The 23,337-nt window shown below is 33.7% G+C and overlaps 3 protein-coding genes and 1 long non-coding RNA gene across 9 annotated transcripts in view; 2 read left to right on the top strand and 2 right to left on the bottom strand.

Moving 5' to 3' along the window:
- Window positions 1-791: 791 nt before the first annotated feature.
- Window positions 792-1,428, top strand: LOC131802350 (uncharacterized). The gene is made up of 2 exons (XR_009342167.1): window positions 792-1,153; window positions 1,218-1,428. It is a non-coding gene; the product is annotated as an uncharacterized LOC131802350 (long non-coding RNA).
- Window positions 1,429-2,280: 852 nt separating this feature from the next.
- LOC101890221 (putative gustatory receptor 39b) lies at window positions 2,281-4,406 on the top strand. Its single transcript, XM_005191363.3, has 3 exons — window positions 2,281-3,431; window positions 3,873-4,052; window positions 4,241-4,406. The coding sequence occupies exons 1-3, from the start codon at window positions 2,529-2,531 to the stop codon at window positions 4,349-4,351; spliced, it is 1,194 nt and encodes a 397-aa protein (XP_005191420.2). The 5' UTR covers window positions 2,281-2,528; the 3' UTR covers window positions 4,352-4,406.
- Window positions 4,407-5,884: 1,478 nt separating this feature from the next.
- On the bottom strand, window positions 5,885-9,005 carry LOC101890396 (putative gustatory receptor 2a). The gene is made up of 5 exons (XM_059122517.1): window positions 8,609-9,005; window positions 7,877-8,549; window positions 7,745-7,813; window positions 6,697-6,786; window positions 5,885-6,017 (listed from the first exon to the last, which is right to left on the bottom strand). Exons 1-5 carry the CDS (start codon window positions 8,980-8,982, stop codon window positions 5,946-5,948), a joined length of 1,278 nt encoding a protein of 425 aa, XP_058978500.1. The 5' UTR covers window positions 8,983-9,005; the 3' UTR covers window positions 5,885-5,945.
- Window positions 9,006-22,264: 13,259 nt separating this feature from the next.
- Window positions 22,265-23,337, bottom strand: part of LOC101887933 (microtubule-associated protein futsch) — a 150,454-nt gene continuing 149,381 nt past the window's right edge. For all 6 annotated transcript variants that reach the window (XM_059122330.1, XM_059122332.1, XM_059122327.1 and 3 more), the window contains exon 8: window positions 22,265-23,287. In XM_059122330.1, the coding sequence (XP_058978313.1) occupies window positions 23,118-23,287 (170 nt within the window). In that variant the 3' untranslated portion in view covers window positions 22,265-23,117. The remainder of the gene's footprint in view (window positions 23,288-23,337) is intronic.

The raw sequence follows: 23,337 nt of genomic DNA, 5'->3' as shown, positions 1-23,337 counted from the left end.
TATTGAAATTGCGATCTTAAAGTGAATTTCAGAGGAAATATTAGCAGAAAAACTGTAGCCAATATATTTGGTATTAGGCCAAATTGATCCATAAACTTACATTTTAAAGGCAAATGATCAATGGGAGATATAATCTACGCTAAATTTTGCTACAGGTCTCCAAAAAAAATAATTTAGTAGGTATAACACTTGTCGTTTAAAAAGGCGTACCAATTGGGAATCTTTACACCAGATATTCTTTAATGGCATTTTGTGTAATATTTGACGTTTGGTAATGGGTCAAATTCGACCAGAATGTCACATTTTGGAGTAACGACGTTAACGTAGGAAATATTCTACATAAAAATTCACTATAGGTTTCCAAATACAAAAAATCTGTAGATATAATATTTATTCTGAATTTGGTGATTTTTTAGGTTACATTTGCACACATGGTTTTGGGGTTATATAGACCCTAGTTCCAAATCTTTCGAAGATAATGTTAATAAAGAAAATGTCTGAAATAATCTGTGAAATGTTGCCATCAATTTGGGTATTTTCATAAATTTATTCAGAACCTTAAACTTCAATTTTTGTTCAATTTTGGGCCTTTTTCTAATTTGCCACTATTTGTCCCCCAATTATGGTTCTTAGGAAGTTGATGTCAATGGACCAAATATTCTGCACAGTTTACTATATTAGTTTCAGAATTTTATGAGTGAAATATATGTTTCAAAATAAATTTTTATTTAAAATTACTTTGTCTTCTTTTAAATTATTTAATTTTTCTTGCCAATTTTGAAAACATAAATAAATATGTGAAAACAATAGAAATACTCACGTTTTTATAACTCGTATCGGTGTAATAGAACAAGGTTATTACCAAACTGGCCAGCGATATTGAAGTGGCTCCATTGAAGACATATTTATGAAAGACCTGCCCCTTATAGACCGCCGTAAATGTCCAATAACAATTACAGACAATATCGAAAAACGAGGTCATAAACAAATACAATATCGACCAGCCAAAGGCATCGTTTAAGGATTTGAACAATTCCCAAATGCGCAAATAAATCAAACGTCTGGCATTCAATTGGGCATACTCTTCATCCTTATAGGGCTGCCACAATCCCACTGCATTCGATGGCGTTTTGTCTGTCGTCGATAATTTTAGGTAATGTTTGAAAATTTCCCCATGTCCGTTGAATTTAATGACAATGGCTATAATTTGAATATAGCGCACCCTTAAACTAACACTGGTGGGGAAAGCCTGCCAGAACACTGGCTGTATGGAGGAGATGGCATTGATCCAGAGCTTAAAGCCGATGCAAATCAATTCTATGCAAAATATTGCCAGAATTTCTTTGGACATTTTATGCCGCAGTTTTTCCAATTCCTCAATCCTTTTATGAAAATGTCTTTTAAATATATAGAAGATCTCATCTTCAAGTTGGTGCATTATTTTTGCATGGTTATCATGGAGCATAGACTCGAGTATAATAATAATGTTCGTGATGCCATTGCAGACAAATGATGCTGTACCCACCAGGCCACCAATCGAAGTGTCTCTACCATTCATTCGTAGATAAAACATTAGGAACACATTGACAAACAGCCAAACGAGTAGACCGATTCGTAGCAACAGTGTCACCCATGGAAAACGGGTAATGGGATAGAGACCACAAATTAGAATGAGGAACATTAAGGCGGCTCGTACAATGGAACCTAAAGTTTCCATTTTGATGGAGGGTTTTGTTTGAACTGAGTTAGGGATTTGAAAGAATGTCTATTTATTAATCTAAAAGTTAAGGCCGCTATCAATCATCCATACATTTTTGTTTAAAACAATTGGGGTTAAGTGATTTTAAGAAAAAGAATATTGGAAATTGAACTGGAATTTTATTTTCAATGACTTGCAGGAATACAGATTTGGGTTCAATGGGGATAGGTTCAATTTACCAAGGGAAGTAGAAAGGGAAAGTTATTAACAGTAGTGAGGGGGGGGGGGGGGGGGGGGCATTATGACTTATGAGATATGCTCCTTGTAGTTTAAAATAATGCCTCCATTTGGTTTATCCTTTCCATCGCTTTAATGAGCTATTGGCAATTATTTATTGTCGAAATGCCATAAATAATATGGATTATCGTAATTGCGATCTTAAAGTGGATTTCAAAGAAAATATTAGCAGAAAAACTATTGCCCTACTCGTAAGTTGGACTACAAATCCAAAAAGGTATTTTTTTGGTATAAAATAAACAAAAAAATGTATGTCATTTTTTGGAATAGAATTTATTTCGAGTTCGCGTGAAAAAAAAAATATAGGTGAAGAAGAGGGAACATTGTTCAAGAGGGTATAAAAAAGAAAATCAAAAGTGTGCTTCGTCACAACCTTAAAGTAGCAAGTTTATCTTTAGTCATGTTGCAAACTACATCTACCACCCAAAATGCTTCTCAAGAATTGTAGATCTCATGTCTTCACCTAACTAGCAACTAAGAGCCAGAATTTCATAACTCTTTCGCACAGTTACTTCAACGCCATTACCCCGCAATGGACGAAGATCTGAAATTTGTATTGAACTGTTGCACAGCGTTCGGTATTTATATACCCCAGACGAAATATGGCAGCCGTCGATGGAAAATCGGCTGTACCATTTACACCAGCTTCCTGATGGTTATTCTCTCTTCGATTTGTGTTTTGGGCGTTTTTATGTCACCGCTGGAGAATGACTACATCATTTCGTGGTTTGTCTCGGCCTTTGTCTTTGTGTCGCAAATCTTCAGCCATTTGGTCATGATGTGGGAATGTCTGGCCAAACAAAGGGAACACACCGAGTTCCTGCGACTGCTCGATGAAATTGAGGTGGCATTTAAACTGAAATTGCGAACCGACATCGGTCGCGATCTTCTAGCCCAAAAGTTACGGAGAATACTCTTTAGCCTGGCTGCAATATCAATACTGGGTTTAATCATCTTCGGCATACATACCTCCTTTATGGACGACCAGGGCTACTTCTGGTGGGCCCTATTTGCCATTTTGGCAATGCGCATGCGTTTCCTACAGCTGCAAATGTATGTGGAGCTATTGAATCATTATTTGTGGTCATTGAATCGCAAACTCCAACAAGTTGTCTGCTTGAAAACAGAGGAGGAGGCCCAGCTATTGGATGTGGACTACAAACAGTTGGAAACGCTGGAATATTTGAATCACATAAAGGAATTGTATTCGAGTATTTATGAGGCATTTCATTGTCTCAACGAATTTGGCCAGGCTTCGATGTTTGCGGTGACGGCATCCTATTTCTTGGATTGTACATGTCACATTTATTGGTGTCTCCTGGCATTGGATAAACTATTTCCCTCCGCCAGTATTGTATTGTCGATTAGCACAATTATACCGTTGTCCTTGAATTCGTATAAATTTTGTTACACATGTCAGTTGGTCAAACAGGAGGTGAGTAAGAAAGTGTTATCAAAAAAAACAAAATCAATGAATTAAAATGTACCCAAAAAAGGAAAAGGATTAATCACGGTCATAAATCTAATGTTATATTTTTTATTGTTAAAGTACATCCATTTAAGCGATAACAGATTTAATATCTTTCCAAGAAAAGCCATTAAGAAATAAATCTACATCTAGTGTGGGAAAAAGGCAACACCGAAGAAACCCTGAAACGTGCTTGAAAATGAGTTTGTCTTCGCTGGGTATACGGCCCTCTAGGATCGGAGAGATATCCCAAGTAACTAGAGTCATGTCCTGAAAAAGGACTAGCAAAACCATTTACACTCACGTTTCAGGAGTTTGGTTCTTTGATAATTCAGATCCTTTGATCCGTTATAATATATAATTATATATCACATATGCCATGTATAAAATTTTGCTTTATATTTCCAGTGTCGTCTCACTGCCTTATTAGTGACACGTTTAAATGTATCGGACTCCAACCATAATTGCTTGGAACTGCAGAAGAACTATAAAAGTCTGGTCCATGATTTCTCATTGCAATTGTTGCATCAAAGAATTGTGGTTACCGGCAAACGTTTCTTTAATTTCGATCTGCAATGCATTTTTGGTGTAAGTAATCCCCCTTTTTCTCGAGATCAGTGTTTGTTTATCAAATATGGCAACCCAAGAAGCCAGCATTGCCAGTTTAAAAAAATATTTGTTCTATTGGGGAATTGCCTCTCTTCTTTAAGATGTCTAATTAAAACTCTTTTTAAAAGTATTTTATTAAATTAATTTTACCTTCTATTTCTTTACAGATTTGTGTCCTGATTGTAACCCATCTAATAATTCTCATTCAGTTTACAAAGAGTGACAATAACAGTGGAAATGTAAATCAAACCGAGATTCAAGAAACTATGGTGAATTGAAGACCTGCAATAATGTTTTAACATTTCAATCAATCTCTTTGGATGTTTCAAGAAAAAGCGTAGGAATGTATATATGTGTCTAGTAAATAGGTTTAATAAAAATTTAGAGATGTATGTATAAAACTGTCATTTTTACTTTAAAAAAAGTGGACTATAATTGCGTTTAGATTTATTAAATCTAGTGGATTTAAACAGTCAATACCATTGTCTATATGTCAAATTAAATCCACTGGTTTAAGAGTAGATTTCATTTGACGTATATACAATGGAATCGACAAATGAAATCTACTCGACTTAGTAAGTCTATGTTTTCTTTATGGTAGAAGAATACAGGCAGACGCATCGACACAGATGTTGGGACAATGAACTGTCAAACCACTTTTGGATTTGAAACTTTTGAATGAAAAATTATTCGATTTTTTTTTGAAACACGCCTTATATAACAACCTCTAATTGATATATAAAAATCTACTTATATTTGAAAAAAAAAAAAACATATTACAATTTTGACATATTCTTCTTCTACCATGTTTTCCTTCCTCAATCACATTAAATAGGTACTCTATAACAGGTGATCAAAATCTTTGATTCGTCAATGCCAAGGCCTACATAAGGTCGGCCAAAAAGCCCATCTGACAACCAAGGGTGCTGTCAAAAACACAATTGTGATTTGAAATACAAAGAACGTCAAATCACAATAGTGCAAAAACTATTAAGTTTATTGTCAAATCGTTGTCAAAAGTAGTACTCCTGGTCGACTTTAAGTAGGCCTTAGTCAATGCTCCTTTGGTTCTTTTTGCCAAATTTCCGGAAAATTAGCTCTCATTACATCCATACAGCCTTTATGCTAGGAACACAATTGGAGCGAACGACGAATTTTTTCGCGGCGTATGTTCGTCGTTAAAAATAAAACACATATGTGTATATGGAAGTGCACACAATCACGGCACCGGCGAAAATTTCGTCGGTCGCCGCGAACTCAATTAGCTTTATTTCTATTTCATACGCCGGCGACCGGCGAACAAAACAGTACAAGGTGGCCATACTTGTACGAATTTTATGTGTTTTAGTAAATAAAGTTACTTTTTACTTTAAAATTTGTTATGGTCACTCTACTATCTGTTACTCGTATAAAAAAAACATAATTAATTTGTTTATTTATTTGTGTACTTGCGCCTGAGTGAAGATGGATATCAGTGAATTTATAATAGAGAAGATGGACATAAGTGAAATTATAATAGAGAACGTAAAGAATTATGTGTTCTTGTATAATTCATTGTAGTCAACAAATGAGCAAAAAGTAAACAACTTCATCAGCTGTTTTATAATTTCGTCGGTATTGTGTTCCATACGACGAATTTTCGCGGCTCATTTTGTCGCCGCGTAGGGCGAAATTCGTCGTTCGCTCCAATTGTGTTCCTAGCATTATGTATATATTTAGTGACACTTTAAGCACACAATATCGTCTTTATTTTTATATGATTTTATACATTTTTGAATACTTATATGGGTTGAGATTATTATGTGTATATGTGTGTATAACTACGTGATAAAATACTGAAATAAATAAAATACGTCGCCATTTATCATCCATTTAGGAATCCAGCTCCTCGTTCAAATGGAATTGTATGAGTATTATGAGGTATGTTGTTGTAGCACCAACAATCTGTAATGAAAATTTCGAAACAGTTGATTTTTTACTGTTTTAATGAATTTAATTTAATTAAAAGAAAACATAGATCATGTTTACATGTTTTGCTAAGTTAACCTCGTTTTTGAGGATTGATTTGACGTCTAAGCAATTAAATTGGCAATTGAAATCTCCGGGTTTACTAAATCCAGTAAAATGTAAACGTAGTATTATTAGTTTAAGGCAAATTGTGGATTTAGAAACCCAGAGAGTTTCATGACATTATAAAGAGAGAGGCATGGTAGAAGAAAACAGGTAGATGCAATAACGCTTGATAACATTAATATTTCAAAAATTTTAAAGTGTTTTGTGAAAAATATGTAGATTTTTATATGTTTTCTTATACTACGCCAATCGGAGGTTATAATGATATGCATTTTTTTAATAATTTTTCATTCAAGATCGGTTTGAAAGTTCATTGTCCCTGAAGCTGTGTCAATGCGACTACCTGTATTCTTCTACCATGGAGAGAGGTAAATATGAAGTAGGGGTGACATTTTGATCATTCGTCTTTTATAAAATTTCCTGTGTCTTGATTCCGCAAAATATGGCAAATAATGACAAAATAGCATTTTCTTGCAAAACCCATTTTTTAAAAAAGGAAACTATCCCGGTTGATTTTAAGGCTAAGGCTTAAATGTTTTCTTTAACTTACCGCATATAAGAGGCTACAATCAATGGTGAAAAATCCAGCAGCGGTTATAATGATTTTTTGATGTAACAACTGCAAGGAGAACTGTTGGATCTAAAATGCAAAGAAAATTTCATAAAATAATAGAAAATATATAAAAGACTCATTTAGAACAGATAATAAATTGTTGAAGATGTTTTTTTATATAGAAGCCCTGTAGGAGATTTCCTATTTTCTAAAAAATACAACTTGGTTCCATAGATTTATAATATTGGAGCTATCTTGTGCATATTAAAGTGATTACTTTAAAGAGAGAATACAAACATCAACGGCAAAAGAGAGAATCATCAAAAATTACTCTCATATATAAATATTGTACAAAAATAAGAGAACGAAAAAAGTAGGAACTTGAAAAGAGTCAAATTAAATGAAAAAGAAAGATAAAATCACTTGATGACAAAACAGATCTACAGACACCTAAAACAGACGCCCTACCAAGCGTATACGGCACGCCTTTCAAGAACAATAAATTCCAATAATATTTGATAGTTGAAGCTTATTTTGAAACAACCTTTGGAATTTGTTTTGAAAATGCAAGAACATAATAAACAAAGGAATATTTAATGGGTGCGAAAGTTTATTTTGTGACGACTCTTTTGTAAAGCATGTACAAGGCCTTCTATAAGTCCCAGAAGGTTAACAATCTTCTGTAATAACAGATTTTGTGCCATAAATTTTGTTTTGTACTGAAAAATTTGATATTTATCTTCTGTATCTAGGGGAGCTTCTTCGGAAATGAACAAAGGAGTATAGGGCCAAAATCGAACTAAGTCAACCTAAAACTCCTTTTTTTATCTATGATAAAGCTAGCCATACTTAAGCCAGCCAAATATGCGCTTTATGTATTTCCACTCTTAGGTCTATTATGTCTTCTCAAAGTAAAAAAAATCTGATTCTATAATTAGGATTCCGTTTTCTATACCTGCATGGTCTTTAACAGATCTTCAGCATTCCAAAGAGCTTCTAAACGCGTGTACAAATGAAAGAAAAGACAAAAAGTCCTTCAACTTACCACCGAATTGTGATTATCATTGAACGTATCAATGTGTATGCGATGCAAACCCAAGGCCATGTTTGTGGTCTGAAAATTTTCGGAAAAAATTATTAAAATATTCAAACGAAATCCCCACTCCTCTTCACTCACACATCCCATGGTCTTGTCGCACAATATGGCCAGAACCAAAACATTCAAAACATGCGGTATAAACCAAACCGTACTCCCAGCTATCTGCAAAAAATTCTTTGTCGTCGAGGCAAAAGTTTTGAAATTTATGAAGATCCAATAACAATTCGAGGTAATGGAAATGAAATCATTGCCCAAATTTATGAGCATCGATACGCCAAAGTAACGATTAAAGATTTCGGTCAGCAGAAACAGACGATTGTACAAATCACGCACAATCAGTAATTTTTTCATGTCGGTATTCTCCATTTCCTGGCGTTTGTGTAGCGACAATTCCAAAAGACTAAACGTAGAGTGGGTGTCGGAGATTTTGAAAGGTGCCAGCGATTTGTAGAGTGAGTCCTTTTCTTTTTCTGCTTGCTCGGCTTCCACTTCTTTGGGCGGTTTGTGTAAATTGATTTCGTTGAGAAGCTTTATCAGCTCATTCAGGCGTTTTTGTATCAGGCGTATGGAGGTAAATGTTTGGAAATATCTCAGGCCACAAATCAGTAGCGGCACCAAATAGAATATCCAATAGATTTGGAAATTTTCATTCTCATAGGATATCAAATGGGCAATGAGAATGAAAACCTCGGAAATGATGTAAACGCATAGAATGAGGAGGCCACTTTTGGCGGTGGAGGAATGGAATTTTCTGGCAAAGAGATGAGAAAGAAATCAATGATTATCCGCAAGAAGGCAACCTCTACTCACCCATTGTTCAGATCAATGTTCAGGGATTTCTCAAAGATTTTATCGATTTCAATTAGCTGCTGATAGAACTTCTTCTGTTCCTCTCTACGGATCAAGGCCTCAGCTATGGACACAATGTGCGCGACTCGTATGCCAACCAGTTGTATAAAATCCACGGTCTTGCCAATGTCATTGGAGTTGATGGTGGTTATGGCATTCTTGCTGAACAGACCATATAAGAGCACCACCACCGACACCAGAATCACAGCCACACAATAGGCTTCCAGAATACGGCTACGCTGAAATATCCAACCCTTGCGATTTATGGACCATGGCGTTAAATTGGTGAATTGATAGATGATTTGGAAAACGATCAGAGAATCCATTATTTCCATTTTTAGTCCGCTGGAATATCTGAACCCACCACTGGCTGGAGATAAAATGAATTTTTTGGCAAAACTATTTGTTTGGCCAAAGTAAAACTGATATTTGCCCAAGAGCTGCACCCTTATCTCCGATACTTGCTCTTACAAACAATAACCAATTATCCAGATAATTAATTAATTCGCGCGTATTAGGGAGAGAGTAATGCTTGCTTGCAATTTGGAGGGAGAATTGGCAAATACAAAAAGATGTGATAACAAAACTTTATTTGGACATCTAGCCTAGCCGGCAGTAGTCCCCAATTTGTGGGTGAGCGTACGAAAACTAACAGACAGTATGGCAAGATTAGCCGGTAATGGAGAATGAAAGTTCGGAGCCAGACAGACAAAGACGGAGAAAAAAAAATAGCTAATACCCGAGAACAATTCCATGAACCAACCAACCAGCCAACAATTCAATAAACAGCCCATCCATCATCATCGTCATTTCCATTAGTGGCAGTGTCAAGTTCATGCCGTTTTAGTTATGATTTTAGGGGGAGCTTTTAATGTTTTTGAAATGGGGAGAAATACAACAGAAAACTATAAAAATAGAAATGGTGAGGGCGTCATGTTTGGATGATGGACGAAATATAGGGAAATAGTCGCAATTTGGCCAAGGCATGGTGACATTATGTTAGGTTGTTGGGACTTTTCTGGTTATTTTGGAAGTCAAGTACCAACATTTGTTTGGTTTATTTCCGATGGCATCGGAAGAAGTTTGTAAAAATTCAATCAAATTAATCTCTCAGGAATGATAAAAAAATTCTCCGTTCTCAATCTAATATTTTGTTAAGGATTTTGGTTTGAGAAGTATCATTTAAATAAAGACAATAAATCTATCACCCAGGGGCGTATAAGCGTTGTCAAAACGTATACGACATGAGCACTGAGCTTAATTTACACCTTTTCCAAAAGGTTATTTTAAAATTTAAATATTGAAAAAATACCTACTGTTCGGGGATATCCCGTCGGCAAGAAAAAACTTTGATGGAGTTATATCAACTGATACCTGACGCAAAAAAATATCCTTAGGGGTAGGAAGTTGTATAAAATAGTAGAGCCAATTTCACTGATGCTCACGGCTGAAATTGTCTTCAAGGAAAGCAAATTTTGGCTAGAAGAAAAGAAGATGGTGCAAATGAAGGAAGAGAGATGTCGATTCTTCTCGGAATGATGTGTACTATTATTGAAATATTGAATATATTAAAGACGGAAGAAACCATAGAAGACGTATTTACTGTCGCCACAGAAAAAAAAATATGGACGCGCAAGGATCCAGGCGTTCATAAGTGATTTTCAGAAATCCAGACTAGCGGCTGCTATCAGAAAAGTTCGTCAAATGCAATAGCGAGGCTGTACTCAGAAGATGTTAAGGTCATCCCTGAAGTCATGCAGGCTCAAAATTTAGAGACCAAAAAGAATGTCCGTGGCTTGAAGAAACAAATGGTCAACATAACATCCGAATTGGACAACGAGCGAATGGAGCGTGAAGCAGCTGTGGCGGAAATGCAAAAAGGGAAAGTTAATATCAAGGCAATAGCAATTACCTTGATATCACACCAAAAAATGAGAGGAAGATGCTGTTCTGTCGACAAGAAAAACATTGGTAAAGTTTTAGCAACTGCCGCCTGACGCAGCAAATTATTCTTACGGGTGGGAAGTTCTCTGTCTCAAAAAATAGAAGAGTCAATTGCACTGCTGCTTACGGCTGGATTTGTCCTCAAGGAAAGGAACATTTTCGGCTAAAATTAAAAAAGACTGCAGTAAAAATGATGAAGGAAGAGATAGCGACTTTTTTCGAAATGATGTGTACCATTATTGAAATATTGGTATATTATAGGCGGAAGAAGCCATAGATAGTGTCGCTACAGAAAAAATTATGCACGCGGTAAGGGACATTAAATACGATCCAGGCGTTCATAAGTGGTTTTTAGAAGTCCAGACTTAGCGGCTGCTATCAGAAAAGCCCATCAAATGTAATAGCAAGCCTGTACTCGGAAGATGTTAAAGTGAAAACACATCGAACAAGTTTTTTACTGGCTTATGTCATCGGCTGGCTTCTCTGCAAAAGAACAAAGGAGTTTTAGGTTGACATAGTTGAATTTCGGCCTATAATGAAGTTGGCCTTGATATCAGACCAAAATTGTGGAGGAAGATGTCTTCAAACTTGTCACGAATCTAAAAGAGAAAGTGAAGAATGTTATGTGCGTAGCCGAGGAAACTAAAGGCAAATTACTAGCGGGCTAACCTTGAGGCAAAACACAGGCTTTGAAGGCAGTAGTAAGACAACTTACTGATGATTTTTTTAGGTCCAAGAGATCACGTCTTGGAGCAGAAGCAAAATATGACAGTTTGTCTGCAAAACCTAGGAGTTAGAGAAGAAACAGAACGTATTGAGTGATTGGAGTGAAGCAGCGGTAGCAGAAATGAAAAAAAAAGAAGGTAATATTAAGGCAATAGAGCTTGCCTTGATATAAGACAAAAATTTGAGGAGGAAGATGCCTTGAAACTTGTCACGTATATAAAAGAGAATGTCAAGAATACTCTGTGTGTAGCCGAGGAAATTAAGGTAGAATTACTATCGACTAACCAGGATGCAGAACACAAGGGTAAGACCACGTCTTGCAGAAGAACATGACAGTTTGCGTGCCAAACTAGGAAACTAGAGAACAAACAGAGCGTGATGAGCGATTGCCTTGATATGACATAAAAAAGGAGAAGAAAACTTGTCACGAATCTAAAGGAGAAATTCAATAATGCTCGGTGCGTAGCCGAGGAAGCTAAGGACGAATTACTAGGATGCAGAACACAAGGGCAAGTCTTTGAAGAAAGTAGTAAGACAACTTACTGATGATTTGTATAGCACAAACAGAGCTCGTCTTGCAGCAGAACATGACAGGTTGGCTGCAAAACAAGGAGCTAGAGAAGAAACAGAACGTGATGAGCGATTGTCTTGATATGACACAAAAAGGGAGAGGAAGATGCCTTCAAACTTGTAACGAATCTAAAGGAGAAAGTTAAGAATGCTTGGTGCGTAGCCGAGGAAACTATGGACGTATTGCTAGCGGGCTCAGCAGGGGGTAGAACTCAAGGGGAAGGCTTTGAAGGCAGTAGTAAGGCAAACTTACTGATGATTTGTTTAGCTCAAAGAGAGCACAGCTTGCAACAGAAGCAGAACATGACAGGTTGACTGCAAAACTATGATCTATAGAAAAAACAGAGCGTTAAGAGATCGCAGAAAGTACCAGCAAAGACGAAAGAGTTTGGAATAGGAGTCCACATTACTGAAGTTGAAGTACTTGGGGAGGAAACAGAATCAAGTCCTGAAGAATTGAAAAAAAACTACCAACAACCCCCTAAAATTCCAAGGTGCAAAATAAGCAAAATGTCATGACGGAACGGAAAAGGACAGAAGTCAGGGGTGAGCTGTAAGTCAAAGAGATGAAGACGAAAAAGGATGGCCACCTACGAGGCTGGAATAATAAGATGCTCAAGGAAGCACAAGTTATCAGATAGATGAAGTTGCCAAGTGGAAGTGGTGCAGCTAGAAAAAGGTAGGCTGGATTGATAGGAAACTATGAGCGCTTCCAACGCTGTCCACAAGGTCTGTGAGATGGCTCAGCCAGAGAAATATCATACCATTGACTGCAGAAAGAAGACGACATGTGAAAAGAATTCAGCCAGGAAATTGAAGCCAGACTAAGAAATTTAAGAAAGACAAAGGAGGTGGTGATCTTTAAAGGAGATCGGATGGAGAGATGGAGGAGATTTCTGGGAACTATAACATAATTTCTTTTTTCTTATATCAGTTTAATTACATAAATCGTTGCATACTTTATGGCTCATATGTAAAGTCTGCGATAGTAAAATCGAAAATCGATTTCAAAAACATCGTCTCTGCGTAATTCGATAGTTAGAGTCCGGTTAATGAAATAATTATTGAAACCCTTTGATTTTGAATAATTTCTTACCTTTTTCCCCCTTCAATTTTCTTCCTTGTGAAATAAAACATTGAAACATTTTTTTTGTATTTTTCACATAAATACTTTTATTTATTTTTCTCATTGATTTTTATTAATTATTGAAATATAATGGATTTGTTTTTGTTCTGAGATAAGCTTGTTGTTGGTTTTTTTTCTCTTTGGGAGTTTTGTTTTCTTCATAAAATGTTAATTTTTTTTTAAATTGTGTTCATTTGGAGATATATATTTTTTTGACTGTTGAATGGTTTTGTTTTTAAATTTTTGTTCTTTCAAATTGCAATTGTTTTGGTTTTTTGTTTTTTTTTTTTTAGAGAGAAATGTTGAGGGGTTTCTTTGTTTTTGATGAAGTTTATCATTTGGTTTGGGTTTTTTTTTAAAAGCTAATATTCTTTTTTGTTTTGGTTTTGTTTAACAAATTTTTATTTATGATTTATTTTGTTGTAGGAGTTTTTTTGTTGTTTTTAAATTGGGAGAGGATTTCGGTTATTAAGGCATTAAGAAATAAACAACTAATATTTTTTGTTTAATTAGGGTTTTTCTTTTGTTAATATTTTTTTTCAGGGGGTTTTATGCGGTCTTGCAAATGTAAATATTTAAGCTAAGTATTTAACAAAATTTTTTTCCATTTCCCTGTTATGGTGGCTATATATGCCAGGGAAAGTTGTTTTGGGGGAAAACAAAGAAAACGGCATTACAATTTAACAAGGTTAATTGGCAAAAAACAAAAACACAAAAAATGGTATTCATGTAAATATTTAATAGTTTTTGGTTTTTTGTTTCTTCTTCAAATATATATTTTCTTTAAATTTGTTTTATTATTATATATCATTTGTTGTTAAATAACATTTAAGGACATTGATACGTTTTCATTTTTTTGTTTTTTTATTTGAATTTGCAAATATAAATTTGTGTCACTCCACAAACCCACCTGTCCTGTCCTGTCCTATTTTCTTTGCATTGCATTAATGCCCAAAACCCTGTTGTAAAACCTTTGCATTAAAACTTTTCTCTTTTTCACACTTTTGAAGTTTGTTTTTTTTTTAGTATTCTTAAGTTTAATTATTTTCTTATGTTTAACAATCATAAATAGTTTTTTCTTCTTTATTTTATTTTTTTTGTTACTAAATTCATTTCTAAGCTTTTTGCCTCTTTAATTTTTCTCATTAAAAATAATAATTTTGTAAATTAAAAAAATAATAATAATTTATAAAAAATGTGTTTTTGCAAAAAATATCATAATTTGTTTCAGCTTATGGAATTTTATTATTATTATTTTATTTCTAATACACTTCCCTTTAATCCTTTATCCTTAGGCAAAAAAATACTGGAAAAATGTTTTCTTTGCATTTTACAAAAAAAAAAAAAATTATCACATTTTGCTCTAAAAAATGTTGTGAAGAAATAAATATTTTTGTGTTTAATGTTTTTTTTTTCTTTGTTGTATTTTTTGTAAATTTTCTTATATATCTTGAGTTGCTCTAAATACTGTATCAGAGTTCTCAGGAGGTGAATGGTTGATGGAAGAAAAAATCGCAAGTTATTGAAATGCATTGAAACATTTAAGAATACAAATTTAGATCCCATGGTGCAATATGGCGTATAAATGTTGGCATAAAGTATACGCTCTGTGGTCCACCTTACAACTAAGAATATTGGCTTGAATGTTTGCCCTGTACATGCATGAGAGCTTCGAAAAAATTTAAGTTTTTGGGGGAGGCATGGGGGGAGGTCTTGTATTGCCTTTCATATTTTATGGGTATTTTATTGGTACTCTGGGGCGTATCATGGCTGCCATTAATTATACTTCATGTGCTCCAACCAAAAATCACTCATATCAGCCAGAAAATAAATCTGAAGACCTCTGAATCCAAGTGAAAATCCAGTTCTGCTAAGAAATTCTTTGAATTCAAATTAGATTTTTAGAATTAATATATTCTTTGTAATGCTGGGCCGTATGATTGTTGTCATAGATCATACGCCCTCCATTCTAAAAGTTTATTGCAAATATTTACACAAAAACTTGCTTTAACAATTCAATAAATTTTTGGAAAAAAAAGAAATTGAAACATCTTTGAAGCTATTAGAATATTTTGAGTAATTGATATAATGTTTTCTCTGAAAAACTGGAACGTATGACTGTTGTCATAACTTATACGCCATGTGGACGAAAAAACCTAAGTCAGTAGTTAAATAAATTCAAGAAAATAAATCTGAAAACCTCTGAATCGAATCGAATTTAAAATCCATAGCTTTCGAGAAATCCTTTGAATCCAAATTGGATATTTTGCCAAACTTGAACGTATGATTATTGTCATAAGTTATACGTCATGTGGACCACAGGAAAATAAATTGAAATATTCTAAAATCTTGAGCAGGCACTTAACAATTTTCTGCGGAAAACCCAAAGAGAAGGGAAACATAGCTTTGGAGATAGTCTATGGCAATTTAAAGGAGAGAATTTGTATTTCCTGGGAATATGCGATCGTATAATTGATGACACAAAGTATACGCCATGAGGTCTAAAAGATAACACCAATTCATTTGCAAAAAATCACCTGCTCTCTTAAAAGATATCAATTTCTTTGAAGGCAGCTGAAAACTTTGATTCACATCAATTTCTTTGAAGCCATTGATTGCTGAATTCGTATTCTCCCCCGGTATACTGGTGCGTATTATAGTTCTCATGCATTATAGGCCACATGTACCATAGGGAAACGTCACAAGGCCAGCACCGCATATTGTGATAACTTCTTGGACATTTTCTAAAAAAACCTTTGAGGATGTTTGCAAAGCTTTGATTTTCTGTATTCTGTTGCTCTTTTGGATACTGTGGCGTATAACGGCTGTCGTAATGCATACGCCCACCTGTTTTTAAGGAGAAACTGCGAGTATGCCCAAAATCCTTGATGAAGTAGCTTATACGCTTTATTGGTATTTTTGAATCTTATATTTTTTCTCTTCACTCTTCGTTTATTCCTCAGGCATTCCATTTTCTCTTCCTGAATGGGAATTGAATGAAAATTCTTTCTTCTACTACACTAGGTGGACCCATTGCGTATTAGTTTTGACACAACGTATACGCTTTGGAAAGAAAATGCCCTCTCTTTCAATAATTTTCTGAGATAGCCCGATGGGTTTGTTTACTCTTCGCTGATTCCTCAGACATTCTATTTTCTCTTGCTGAATGCGAATGAATGAAAATTCCTTTGATTTTGGGATACCTGGGCGTATACATGCTGACACAACTAATACGCCGTAAAGAAATTTTTTATTTTTATTTATTACCTGAGAATTGAGTCCCAAATCGCAGTCAAATTATTTATTTTTTATATGGAAAATATATGGCTGCTTCCTAGTCCCCGGGAATCTCATGCCAACTTCTTTAAAGAAAAAATTCCATTAAAAACTGGAGGTACACTCATGCGTATACATATGTTGCCATAACATATTCAACTTGAAATACATCCCCTCTCTTTCCGCTTAATTTTTTGAAATAGTCCGGCTGGTTTATTACTTCTTCGTTGATTCTTCAGGCATTCTATTCTCTCTTCTTTATGAAAAATGAAAGCGAATTCCTTTGAATTTGGGACACCTGGGCGTATACATACTAATACAACTTATACGCCCTGAAGTTATTTTTCAAGTTTTATTTATTATTTGAGTATTGAGGTCAAATTCAATGTCTATTTGTTCTCTAATCCTCAAGAATCTTGTGTCAAATTATTTAATTATTAAAAATAGGAGGTACACTCATGCGTATACATGTTGTCACAAACGTATACGAATTGAAATACATCCGCTCTTTTTCTGATTAATATTCTCAGACAATCAGATGCTTGTTCTTTGATGATACCTCAGGTATTCTATTCCGTTTTACTTCAGGAATTTGAAAGAAATTTATTTTGAATTTAATACACCTAGGCGTATACATGCTGTCACAACGTATACGCCCTGAAGGTATTTGTATTTATTATTTGCGGACTTGGTGCCAAATGGAAGCCAGATTTTTTTTGTTTTTATTTCCGTATATCATCTTCTTAAAAAATATAGAAAATTCTATTTAAAGAATGGTATACCCACGCGTATACATGTTGTCATAACGTATAGGACTTGAAATACGTCCGCTCTTTTTCTGATTAATATTCTCAGACAATTATATGTTTCTTCTTTGATAATCTCTCAAGTATTCTATTCCGTTTTCCTCCAGGAAGTTGAAAGAAAAATGTTTTAGAAATGGTACTCCCATGCGTATACTTGTTGTCACAAACGTATACGCCATGAAATTATCTCTCTCTTTTTCTGTTTGTTTTTATTCTCTCTGAGAACTCTGTACTGGACGGTAGCCAGTTTGTTTGGTTTGTTTGTGTGTTTATTATTCTTCCGTTAATTTTTCTTTTTTTGTGTTATTTTTTTTGTTGTTTCTTGTATTTTAATAAAATTTCAATTCTAAATTTGTTACCTAAATTTGTTTGTTCGCTTTCCGTTAGCTGCAAAAAATGTTTAAATTTTAAAAAGCCTTTTGTCGTTTGTTGTTGTTGGTTAATGATAACTTGTTGTGTCTTTTTGTATTTGTTATTTTTTTTTGGTATATTTGTTTGGACTTAAGCTATGTTGTTGTTATTGTTGTTTTATTATTTATTTTTGTTTCGGTGCATTTCTCCATGTTTTGTGGCTAGCAATAGATTTGTCTGTTTCCTTCCCTTCCTACTCCAAGACAAAGATAAAATTTTTATTTATTTGTTTTTTTAATGTCTTCTCATCTCTAATTCCTTAACAATTTCTGTGAAAGCTGTTATGAAAAAATGTAAAAAAATGTTTTTTTTTCTATTTAATGTTAAAAACATAAAAACATTTATTTTTTTTTAAGTTTTTAACATTATTTTGTTTGTTTGTTTTTTATTTTGTTCTTTATGTTTATTGTTTTGTCCTATTAGTAGTTTCTAAACTATTTCATATTTTCTGTTCTCTCTTTCCTGTGAGTGAGTTATGTTTTTCCTAAAATAAAATCCATGTTCGGAATACCTCTTCTTAATCTGTTGTCCTAGGCTGTGTTTGTGTTTATTTGTTGTTATAACTAACTACCCCTTAATCCCTTCAATCATCATCACTTTTCTTCAATTTGTTGTTTTTTTTTTTTGGTTTTCATTCATGCAAAAATCATAAAATTTTTTTATTGCTCAGAAAAAGCTTAAGAAATAATAAAAATCCAATTATTTGTTGTTTTCTTTTTTTGTTTGAAAAAAATTAAAAATATTTTTGTTTTTATTATTTTAATGTATTTGAAAAATCAAGGAACTCAAAATGATTACACATATTAAATAGTTTGGTAATTATTATTTTGTTTTTATAAAATAAGTACAAAAAAATATTGATAAAATAAATAAATATTAAATATTATAAGAAAAAAATTCGTGGCTTCTTCTTTGAGAGAGGCACATATTTCATGTTTCAATTTATTATTATTTTTATTTCTTTAAATATATTATGTAGTTATTTTAACAACACATATTTAGTTTTTTTTTCTTTTGTTGAAGTACAGCAATAATACTTTTCTTTGTTTTTATTTTAATTAATTAGTTTTAAATAAATAGTTTTTTTTTTCAAGAAAATAATAAATTGAATTTGCAAAGTTTGGGAAAAAAACAAATATTTTTAATTATTATTTTTTTTAATATCATTTAGGGTTCTGTTTTTATTTGAATTTTGCCTTTTTATGTTTTTGGGCTCCCAAACTTTGCATTTTCAATTTGAAGTATTTTGAAATATTTTTAAAATTAATGAAATTAATTTTGTTCTTCTTAAAAAAAAAAAAAAAAAATAAGACTGGGTCGTTTTTACATAGTTTTATAAATTAGTAGTTATATGTATATATAAATTATTTATCATTTTTAATATTTCTTAATTGATGTTATAAAAGAAAATTTATAGAAATTTTGAAAAATTTTGAAATTCTTTAAAATTTTCCAAAAGTAAAAATATTTTTAAAATCTGAAAACAAAATGATTTATAAAAAAAAATATCTTGGAATAAATTTATAAGAAAATGTATAGAAATTTTGAAAAATGTTGGAATTCATTAATATTTTCTAAAAGTAAAAATATTTTTTAAAATCGTACAATAAAATAATTTAAAAAAAAAAAATAATTTTTAAAAATATTTGAGAGTTTTAGATATCATAGAATAATTTTTATTTATAATAATTTATTTTAATTATAATAATTATACTAATTATTATAATTTTAATAGCAATTATTAATAATATTAAATTTTTTTTTTAAAGAGAAATTTTTTTTTTTTTAATTTTTTTATAATAGAAAGAATATATAAAACTTGTGTTACATATATTTTTTTAAAGTCTGTAACACCCCGAAATATTTGTTTTTGAACGTCGATCTTAGATGATCGTTAATATCAGGACTAGCTGAAAAAAAAAACGATACAGGTATTTCTGTTCTTCTCTCCAGTGGTTGAGTCATTATAAATTGCAGTGCATAAAATTCGGATTATGACCTAAAAAGACTCCTCTAGTTGAAGGCGTTTGGAAGCGACATGAACTACAATCAAAATTTTGAGGCAATTTTGGAAGTAGATTTGCGGGTTAGACTAATATTTTGTGATAAAAACGAAGGTACTCTGGTGTGTATGATTGTTGTCACGACGTATACGCCGTAGGAATCAATACTACCCTGACCATGATTGGCATAGATACGCTTGGATTTCTTTTTTTCCCAACGAGGGAAAGGCCATTCCTTATAAGTTCCTTTGAAGAAGTCATCCGGGCAGCACATCCCCCTTTTTCGTCAATAATTTAGAACGGTACATTGGTAAGTATGACTGATGTCACAAAGTATACGCCGCAGGGCTCAATAATACCCAGTCTACGACTGGAAAAGATACGCTTGGATCTCGTTTTCCCAAAAGGTAAAGGAATTTTGGACGTTGCTTTTCCACTTACTCTAATGATTTGTTATAAAAAAGGAGGTACACTGGTGTGTATGATTGTTGTCACAACGTATACGCCGCAATTCTCAATACTACTTCTGCAAATATTGCTATAGGTACACTTGGATCTTCTTTTTTCCCAATGAGGGAAAGGCCATTCCTTGTAAGTTCCTTTGAAGAAGTCATTCGTGCAGTATATTCGCCAAAAATTTAGGACAGTGCACTGGTATGTATGACTGATGTCACAACGTATACGCCGCAGAGTTCCAAATTACTCTGGCTACGATTGGCATAGACACGCTTGGATCTCTTTTTTCCCAAAGGAAAAGGGATTTTGAAAGTCGCTTTGCGTGTTACACTGATATTTTTTTGACAAAAGAAGGTACTCTGGTGTGTATGATTGTTGTCGCAACGTATACGCAGCAAGGGTCAATTCTACTGTTGTAATGTTTGGCATAGATACGCTTAGATTTCTTATAAGTTCCTTATAAGTTATAAGTTTCTTTTAAGAATTCATCCTGGCAGTATATCCTCATTTTCGCCAAAATTTAGGAAGGTACACTGGTATGTATGACTGATGTCACAATGTATACGTCGCAGGGTTCCAAACTACCCTGGCTACGATTGGTATATATACACTTGGATCTTTTTCTTCCCCAAAAGGAAAAGGGGTCTTGGTAGTCGCTTTGCCGGTTACAGTGATATTTTTTGATAAAAAAGGTACTCTGTTGTGTATGATTGTTGTCGCAACGTATACGCCGCAGGTGTCAAAACTGCTCTGGCAAATATTGCCGTAGGTACACTTGGACCTTCTTTTTCCGCAAATATGGAGGATACAAAAAAAAGCCATTTTTCATAAGTTCCTTTGAAAGTCATCCTGACATTATATTCCTCTTTTTTCGCCAGATATTTAGTACGGTATGTATGACGGATGTCACAACGTATACGCCACCTTATACAATGCCGATAAAATATATATTCGAGGCCGCCTTCCTCAATGTGGAATATTAGCCCGAATTACGTTGTCGTTAAGTATACGCCACAGGTTCCACTGTATGTGATTTACACCGCTACGCATGCGTTACGTAATTAACACGTATCGAATACGAAGACGTAACGTTCACTTGGAGACTCTTTTTTTACAAAGTGACCCGTTTTACATGTTTTTTTTTTCACAAAGTTGATTAATTTTGAAGAGGAGAAATAGAGGAGAGAAAGTCCTTCCAATACTTAACTCTCTTTTCCCACAAATTTTGAGTAGGGACACTATAAGTATACTCGTTGTCGCAATGTATACGCCACCGTATACAATACCGATAAAATTGCAATCTATTCCAGGGCTCCTTTCTTAATGTGGAACAATAGCATGAAATATTTTTGTCGTTAAGCATACGCCACAAGGCCCAATGGATGTGATTTACAACGCTACGTATACATCACGTAATTTAATACGACAATGTTACGTCCAGTTGAAGAGTCTTTTTTTTAAAAAGTAATCCGTTTTTAATTTTGAATATTTTTTTTTTTAATTTTTAAAGAGGAGAAAACGAGGAGAGAAAGTCCTTCTGACACTCAATTCTCTCTTCTCACAAATTTTGAGTAGGAATGCTATTACGTATACTTGTTGCCGCCATGTATACGCCACCTAGTCCATTAATTATTAGATATGAAGCGGTATTCTTGCCAATTGGACCATGAGGCGTATAATTACTGTCGCCAAGTATACGTCATCTTTGGAATCGACTTTTGTATCCTCTGTAAATGCCATAATTGAGGGGAGAACAGAAATGCCTTGACTTGCTTCAAATATTCAAAGTATTTCGTTGCGTTATTCGGTCGTTAAAAAATTAATGACTTTTTCGGGGCTCGGGGGTTTTCACATATTTTGAGTTAATTTTTTTTAAGAAAATTGTTATAAATAATTCAAAATGACAAATAATTTATATATATACTTGAGATTTTCGTTTTTCTTTCTTCTTCTTGTTAATTGTATAATATAATTTGTTAATACTTTGTTTCACATTCAAAGACATACATTATATTCATTTGTTTCTATATATAATCGGAATATAGATATATTTATTTGGTTTACAAGTTTTGATTTTTAGATTTCAATATCGTTTGTTTTTCTTTTCTTTTTTGTCGGGGGAGGGGTTAGACCATTCTCATTTTTTTTTTGGTTCGTTAGAGGTGCTAATTTTTAGATTGATTTTTTCCTGATTTGGATTCGAATTTTTTTTTTTTTGGTTAAATGATAAAAATTCAAACTACAAACTTCTTTGGGGGGGCTTAGCTCGTCTTAAGGGGGTTACATAGAAAATTTTGCATTATTTTTGGTTTATTATTTTTTTTAACATTTGAAAATGAGTTTTTTTGTTGTTGTTATTATTATTGTAGTTTAAATTACCTTACTAAGTGACTACATGAAAATAGTTTCGTTTTTCTGTTTTCTTTTCACTTTTATTTATTCATTTTGTTTTTTTTTTTTTGGTTTGCCCCTGCTCTATTTGTTTTATAGTTTTTTTCTTTCTTTCTTTTTTGGAAATGAAAATCGAAAACTCAAAATTCTTAAATCCAAAATGAAAATAATCTAAGCCTTAAGTTGTCTGCTGTTCGTTTTCTTCTTCTTCTTCTCTCGTCTGTTTGGCCTCTGGCACAAATAAAACGCAAACAAACAAATAAGCGATCCGTGAGGAAAGAAAAACGAGCTGCACGCTATTCGGCCCGCCATAAAACCCCGCCTTATTCGTTTTACAATAAATTCAAAATTGAAATTCAAAAAAGGACCTGTGAGCTTCGCACCTGCAACTGCAGCCGGCAACAATAGAGCTTTTGTTATCACGCCAAAAGCTTTATTGGCTTGCCTGGGTATCTGAGTCTGAGTAACTGAGTAATTACGAAAAAAAGCTTTGCCTTCGTCTCCGCTCCGCCGTCGTGAGTAAAGCTTTTGGTTTTGTCTTCGTAAGCCATCAGCAGCCTTTTTTTTTTTGGTTGTGAGTATGAGAGTTGTTGTTGTTGTTCTTAATTTTGTTTTCTTTTAAAGAGAGAGTATTACACTACTACTGGCTTTGGTTTGGTTGGTTGGTTGTTTGTTGGTATTATTTTGGTTGTCTCTAGTACACGACGATAACTGAATTTTGAAACTTAATTTTCCGAAAACGCTACAAACATCCCCGTGGCCTAGAACTCCAAACGGTAAGCGGAGCAAGATGTCTCGTGATCCTGGAGATTTATTGTACACCGTGAGGCCGAGGGCGAGAGATCAATGCGATATTTGGCAAGCAGCTCCTCGTTTTCGGCCACCCAATAGCCCAGGACATCGGTGTCATAGGTGGGAATGATAGTTACCTCTGCAAAAAAAGGAGAAAGAAAGAAAAACATTAAAAACAACCTCCACTCC

The sequence above is a fragment of the Musca domestica genome, unplaced genomic scaffold, assembly GCF_030504385.1.
Source record: "Musca domestica strain aabys unplaced genomic scaffold, Musca_domestica.polishedcontigs.V.1.1 20, whole genome shotgun sequence".
NCBI classification, from domain to species: domain Eukaryota; kingdom Metazoa; phylum Arthropoda; class Insecta; order Diptera; family Muscidae; genus Musca; species Musca domestica.
This window is presented reverse-complemented; position numbering and strand designations above follow the sequence as displayed.

What these genes read in the sequence shown, in the direction of transcription:
- LOC101890221 (XM_005191363.3), top strand. Translation starts at nt 2,529, where the DNA reads ATGGACGAAGATCTGAAATTTGTATTGAACTGTTGCACAGCGTTCGGT. An exon ending in GTCAGTTGGTCAAACAGGAG is followed by an intron (nt 3,432 to 3,872) that starts GTGAGTAAGAAA and finishes TTATATTTCCAG; the next exon opens with TGTCGTCTCACTGCCTTATT. An exon ending in ATCTGCAATGCATTTTTGGT is followed by an intron (nt 4,053 to 4,240) that starts GTAAGTAATCCC and finishes ATTTCTTTACAG; the next exon opens with ATTTGTGTCCTGATTGTAAC.
- LOC101890396 (XM_059122517.1), bottom strand. Translation starts at nt 8,982, where the DNA reads ATGGAAATAATGGATTCTCTGATCGTTTTCCAAATCATCTATCAATTC. An exon ending in GCGACAAGACCATGGGATGT is followed by an intron (nt 7,814 to 7,876) that starts GTGAGTGAAGAG and finishes GAAAATTTTCAG; the next exon opens with ACCACAAACATGGCCTTGGG. An exon ending in ATGATAATCACAATTCGGTG is followed by an intron (nt 6,787 to 7,744) that starts GTAAGTTGAAGG and finishes TTTGCATTTTAG; the next exon opens with ATCCAACAGTTCTCCTTGCA.